We start from the raw sequence: 6945 nt of genomic DNA on the forward strand, positions 1-6945 counted from the left end.
AGAATTGGTGGTCAGTTGTTGGTAGCCTTGGGATAGGTTTGGAGGCTGAGGTCTGGGAGTAATGAAAAGGAATCCTTCTTGGCTACTGAGTAGAGACAAGACTAAGACTTTCCAGGTGGAACCCTAGGCTTCCTTCTGTTAAGGTAGATGGGTACCCAATTCTCAATTAGGCTGCCCAGGGCAGCTTGAATGATTTCTTAACGTGCTGGTTCTGCAGCCCAGCCAAAGAAATCTCCTCATGTTCAGACAAGATATTCAAAACGATTCATTCCAGCTGAGAAAGTTGTAGCCAGCTGTTCAGAGACCTGATTAAAAAGAGTTTAGGAAAAATCCTAAAGACATACTTTTCTGGGCAATGCATATTAGTTTGATTTAGATTGAGTTGATTATATAAAAAAAAAAAAAGTACCTGAGCATTTAATACTGTAAGCATGGGGCAGAATTCAGGCCCTTCAGAGGGTGCACTGCAGGCAGCCACAGAACATTTTGTGAATTGTAAGCTGGAGGCACCGTGAACAGACTGTTCCCCATGCATCTGTGATCCAACATGTTGCACTGCAAAGAAGGTGGCAGCATAGCTCCAGGTACAAAGCCAAGCTTTGAATACTCATGTGAGGTCAGCAATCATCCAGCGAAAGCCTAATATCTCTTGAAAGAAATACTAGGCATGCACTGAATGTCCGCTGTGCTGAGCGAGTGGCTGGTTTTACAACACAGGGGAAGTTGCCCACTTTACTGGCCCATAGAAGCGATGGAGGCAGCTGAACCGCCAGAATCACTTCTATTGTAAAGCCGGCTTTACAAAAAGGTAGACAGAGTCCCAGCAGTTCGGTACCTCCGTGGCCACAAAAGGTTTAACAATGGCTGATTAGCTTTTAAAGTCCTGGAGTATTCTTTTCTGAAAACTCCAGGGCTGAAAAATTTGACTTTGTTCTCCCTTTTGGTGGAAGCTTTACAATGGGACTGGGGAGTAGAGTTTACAATAACCAACACTGTACTTGCAGATTTCATCATCAGTGAAGTAGATGTGCAGGGATGTCTGTCCTAAGATCTCAACGCTTGGGTGGTACATTGTATGTTAATGCAGTGTCTTCCAGCTTTTACCAGCCAGGTTGTAGCTAGTGGGGAGGTCAATAGGTAGGGGGATTTTGAGGAAATCCTGAGCTTGTCATTTAAACTTGTTATACCACACTCTGCCAGTTATACTAACAACTTCATTTTAGAAGACGACATGCTGAACAAAAAGGAGAATCAGTGATCATCATTTATTCGCAAAATGACTTACCCATGTGACCTTAACATTTTTACAGAGATTATCCAATTTCTGAAAGTCCTCCTTGTTGACAACATCCCCACCATGGATAGTTTTCCAGCCATTTTGCTTCCATCTAGGCACCCATTCGGTCATACCTACAATAAATATAGGCACATGAGGTTATGTACAAATCCTGCTTCAGTTTTTCCATGCAAATTTAAATATATTGAATACAAAATAAAACTGCAAAAGGTTTAATTCTTGGAAGGGAGGGGTAGTAGCCAGAAATGGCGGCGCAAGGACGGGTTTCAAAAACTATCTTGAGTCAAAGATGAGCAAATGGCAAATTGTGCTAACTCCATGCAAAAGTTGTGGATCCACAGGAGCTTAATTGTAACAGACCACCTGGTACACGAATGGGTACATCAGTCCAAAATCAGCTCCCTCTACTCTGGAACCAAAAAATCATAATTACAGCCCAAACCTCCCACTAACAACAAGGCAGGACTTGTCTATTAGGGTACAAACCAAGAACTGCCCTCATTGAGGCACAGCACAGTATACACCCAACCACACTACACCTTCCTCCTACACAAGTATGTCAAACATTCTAAGTCCCAGGAGAAAATGAGATTAGGTAAACAAACACAGGACAAGATCTTTTCATTCATGAGAACAATAGATTCTGTCCTGGCACCAGTCTGGAGTCCATCAATCAGGAGGTGATAAAACAAAAAGGGAGGATTTATCACCTAAACCTAATTACAACAGAAAATATCAAAAAAGCAGATGTCAGAAAACCAGGGACAGAGTTAACCCCTTCAGTGCTGCTGGATTCACACCCTGGACTTATAATGGGCACAGGGGGGCTTATAGACTGAGGAACCAAAGGGGTCTCCCAATACCAGTTTACAGTCTGGTCCAGGGCAGGATACCGATGTATAGGGAAACGGTCTCAGCTCCCCATGTATCCCCACATAACTTGAAAATAGGTCTCTGGGGTCCTCCTGATCCATGGAGCGTAAATAAAAAGGTCCCAAACAGCCCAAAGCACCACAGCAAGCCCCTCTCCCAATTAATAGAACCCCCTCCACAGCCAAGGACCATAGTAGGAAGGAGGCAGGCCTGCAGTCCCCTCCAAATAGTAACAGAGTCTTCGGTCACACTTGTCAAGAGACTTTAGATACAGGATAGGATGCAGCCCCGTTTTCGTGAACAATTGTGCCAAATTGGAGTAAAACCCTCAGAATCTCTACCGCAGAGAAACAGGGATGATCACTACCGACGTCAGCAGTTGCGGTAAAGCGAGAAGGATAGGCTAAAAACTCCAGTTTGTACCCGTGGGAAACTATGATTCTGGATGTCTTGATTCCAAATGGGCACAAAGTGAGGGTGCCTCCTCATTGAGAGGGGGGCTTGGTGGCAGGCTTTAAAAGGTTTAGCCGTCCAGGGTTTGTTTTTACTGGGACCCTGGGATTGGATCTGGCAAGAATGAAAGGGAGCTCTTCCTTGTCAAAGATGAGGAAGACTTACCTGAGAAACCTGCTCGCTTCATGGAATGCATTGGATTCCTCTATGAAAGGACATTGTCCTTTAAAGAGCATGCCTTCCAGGCTTCTTACATGCTGTGGCTGTGTTTTGGAGGGCATACCTGCAAGTCGAAGGAAGAAGCCTTGGGGTGGCAGATAGGGCCTAAGACTCACCCACTGGTAGCACCAAATCTTAAATGAGCGAATGGGGAAATCTCTCTGACCCTTGGCTTCACTCCCTTCAGTCAAACACATCCTGAAGAGGCCTTCAGAGACAGGGTCAAACCGCTGCCCTGAACCTGTATAGTGCCCCTACAGCTAACCCATCACGTTACTCCATGCGCCAAGGTCAGCGTCCCTCAATGTACAAGAGGAAAACCTTGGCCGAAAAGGACAAGGAGGAAGCTACACACTATGTAGTAGGGAATGACTGATTACCGGAGCTGACAAACACTCCTGGTAAACTAGACTAAAAACTAAGCAGATCCTGTTAGTGGACTATGCACTGGAGTCACCCAGGATTGCAGGATGATCTGCCACCCCACGTTCGAGTCAAACATGTCATGGTTTCAGTAGCAGTTGGCAACTTACAGGCTCAAGTAGAGGCAAGACCTCAGTGACTCATGGAACATGACCAGCCAGCGATACAAGATCAAGACTGACCTAGTCAGGAAAGCCAAAAGGTGAGCATCAGTGCAGGTAGAAGAAAACGAATAAAGGCCTTTGTTCCATGTAGCTCTGCAGCAGGTTCAGGGAGATTCTTCCTTGGCTGGCTTGCTCAAAAGTGGAATGCATGTGTAAAACTAACCAGGGGGACCTCAGCTTTGTGTCCCAGCAACATTAACCCCATCAGTGGCATACTGGTGTGAACAAGGTAATGGCATCTAGTGCTCAAGACCAATAAACTGAAAGAAGCCCCCAAAAGTTTGCTTTAATATCCCCCAAATTGTAAGAATTAGTTTTAATTATAAAAAAGATAAACTACCTCACAATGGACTGGAAAACACCAGTTTGTAATGGCCGGTAAATTTACTCAGACCTTAAAAACTTTACATACAGCTTTACCTGCTTGAAGTACCAGAACACCAGGAAAACAAGCATGACGACAGAAGGGGCTCTCTACCTGTATCTCAGCCCTCTGATTCGTCTGTCTTCCTTCCAATCTTTCAGAAACGTTTCTGTAACACAAGGCAGAAAATACTATTTCACAGCACAGATCAATGTGTTCATCACTGAATACAAAGAATTCTGAACTTTCCATTTTTAATTCCATAACTGCTTGATTTGCCTGCCCCAACATGACATTAATGTTAGCCATGCACACACACACACGTTTATTTTCCCCAGTTCAGAAAGTGTGTCATGAAAAAAAGAAAAAAGCCAGAATCAGTTCAATTATATGATCTATAGCCTTGGTTCTCAACTGGTGGGTCGTGACCCGTGTGCAGTGGGTCACCACATGCCTTCCACTTTTCTAGAAGAGGATCCTCAGCATCCCCCTAGTGCAGCGCAGTCAGTTCTTGCGCCAAGCAGCCATTTAAAATATGCTGTCTGGCGGCGGGTGTTGGCTTGAGGTTGGGTGGGCTGGAGCTTTGGCTGTGAGGGCGCTCCATCCATATGTGCGTTGCTTGTACAACTCCCTTGCATGTCCTGTAGAGGTGCCTGGACCAGAATGACATCACATTGTGGAGAGTTTTTTTTTTTTAGTGTGTGCGAGATTGTGTCTGTAAGTGTTTTTGAGGGCCCGTTCACACGCGTTACACAAAGTGCGTTACACGAACAGTTCCGGTCAGGATGAATGTATGTCCGGTCATTTGAATGGCACCCCAAACACACCTCCTTGCCCACAGTTCAATCGCCTGCACTGGAATGCGTGGTACCGCAATACCGTGCGTTCCATTGCAGTGCGACTTGGGTCACGACTTGATGACCATGGACAAATGTGGGTCCAGGTTGAGAACCACTGATCTATAGCATGGATGATTTGCCTTGATCCATTTGTTCTCTGTTGTATGTATAGCCAGCATAAGGGTCAACCGTCACTTCGGAAGATTAGCACATGCAGTTTTCAAGCATACCGAGACACCAGCAACTTTATTTTTCACATATTGTAACTTCAAACCAACTTACAGTGAACTGTCAGGACCCCAGTAGACACCAATTCCACCTGTAGCTCCATCCCTGCCATTGCGAGAACAGCATCCATCAGTGTATACCACTGCTGGCGTTTCTGTGAAAGGAAATACAAAATATATGCTTCAGTACAAGTGAAAATTAATGGTCAATATGGATTTTAAAAAGTAAAAAGTCAGCGTCAAGTCTCCCATCCAGCGTCTGAGAGCAATGGCCAGTCTGCTATTGGCCATTTTATATTGCATTTGCAGGCTGGCTACTGCACCCGCCCACTGCCAATCAGCAGAGGACGGCCTGAAGGAGAACCTTCTCCTTCAGTTTCCTCCTCTGCTGATTGACAGCAGGCAAGTAGAATAGCCAGTCTGCTATTGCAATTTGAAGTAGCGAATAGCTGGCTGGCTATTGCTCCAAGCCACTGCCTGCTGTGCTGTCATTCACCAGTGAAGTGGAAAGGTGACACTGGGGGTCTAAGAGTCCCCTAACGTCACCTTCAAGAGAAACTGTCACCTCCAATGTGTAGCCCCCACATGTGATCGCAACGAAGACAAAAATAAATAAATTAAAAAGGGAATTAAAAATACCCCCCAAAAACAATTTATTTATGGATAACCCTAAACGGATGACCAGGCTTGTGTGAGATAGAGAAAACACACACACACACTTCAGGATAGCTGTACCTGTGCTTGGTGCATAGCTCCGCTCCTCTACAAAGCCCTGGGCTTCTTGGTATGTGGAACACTTTTTGAAGCTTGCTGATGGATAGCGGTCCACTTGCTCTCTGCATTCGTCCCTGCAATGACAACACTGCTAATTCACATAGTACAGCGTGGTCCCTGCTAGTTAAAGGAGACTGATCAGAGGTATGTACAGGTTTATATACAAAACATAGGGAGGGTGAGATGGGCTATTGTGTGAATGTACGGTTATCCTGAGTGCAACTAGAATACCTCAATCTGTCTCCATATCAGCCTCTTGTAAACCCTCAACAGTAGAACTCAAGGCTGGGAGAGAGAGCCGATCAGACCCTGCTGCATGCACATACAGGGTACAGCAAGTCTCCATCAGATGTCCTTTCACTGACAAATTGCTGAGGAGTGCCATTCAGCACCAAGTCAGGAGTACTGTAACTGGATGGACAAAACAAATCCGTTGACTCTCATAAGCATTTCAAACATATAATTAGTAGTTTTCTGGAATGTTTAGCTTGAAGGGCAGGTTTCTCTCAGATGTATTACTATGAGGCACGGGTCACTTTCAATGGAGTGGCACATGGCTGGGAGCCAGGGGCGCCACCCGCGGAATGGCGCATGGCTGGGAGCCAGGGGAGCCGCCCGCGGAATGGTGCATGGCTGGGAGCCAGGGGCGCCGCCCGCGGAATGGGGGGTACAGGATGCACAAAACCTGGCGCTGGCAAGCTGTCCCGTCCCCCCCCTTATATAAAGGCCTTGCTGCGGGAAAGCAGGGCTAAGCGTAGAGCAGGGAAACCGCCGCTCATTTTGTACAAGTCCTCTGTGCAGCTGTACAGCCATCAATGGTGAAGAAGTCATCTGGGGGTACAGACGTGAAACGCAAATAAACAAATATTGAACAAACAAGGAAAGCAGATTATTCCAGTACAAGATTTAGGGGCAAGTGTCATGGTGATGTTCCAACTAGTACATAAGGATTATGGAGCTATATTCTCTATATTATCCTTATAATTTCCCCTTATTTCTTTATCAGTGGAATGGTAGATAGCTGGGAGCCAGGAGCCTCTCCGTCAGTGGAATGGCTGGGAGCCAGGAGCCTATCCGTCAGTGGAATGGTAGATACCGTGTTTCCCCGAAAGTAAGACCTAGCACTATCTTCAGGGATTTCTGTAATATAAGACCTAGTTCGGTGGTAGGTCTTATATTACAGAAATCCGCTAGGTCTTACTTCCGGGGTAGCTGCACATAAACTGTGTAAAGACCGGCCGCAGCTTCAGCCCCGCCCACACACCAGCCTGCCGCAGCTTCAGCCCCGCCCACACACCAGCCTGCCGCAGCT

General features: G+C 46.1%; 1 protein-coding gene across 1 annotated transcript in view; it reads right to left on the reverse strand.

The window, feature by feature from the left end:
- LOC108790278 (ribonuclease H1-like) overlaps window positions 1–6945 on the reverse strand; it is a 10481-nt gene that overhangs the window by 1367 nt on the left and 2169 nt on the right. The window contains exons 2-5 of the mRNA XM_018560501.1: window positions 5577–5707; window positions 4915–5005; window positions 3850–3962; window positions 1286–1410 (exon numbers count right to left, since the gene is read on the reverse strand). Coding sequence (XP_018416003.1) covers window positions 1286–1410; window positions 3850–3962; window positions 4915–5005; window positions 5577–5707 — 460 coding nt within the window. The remainder of the gene's footprint in view (window positions 1–1285; window positions 1411–3849; window positions 3963–4914; window positions 5006–5576; window positions 5708–6945) is intronic.

Source organism: Nanorana parkeri, unplaced genomic scaffold, assembly GCF_000935625.1.
Source record: "Nanorana parkeri isolate BGI_ZX_2015 unplaced genomic scaffold, ASM93562v1 scaffold460, whole genome shotgun sequence".
In the NCBI taxonomy this organism is placed as follows: domain Eukaryota; kingdom Metazoa; phylum Chordata; class Amphibia; order Anura; family Dicroglossidae; genus Nanorana; species Nanorana parkeri.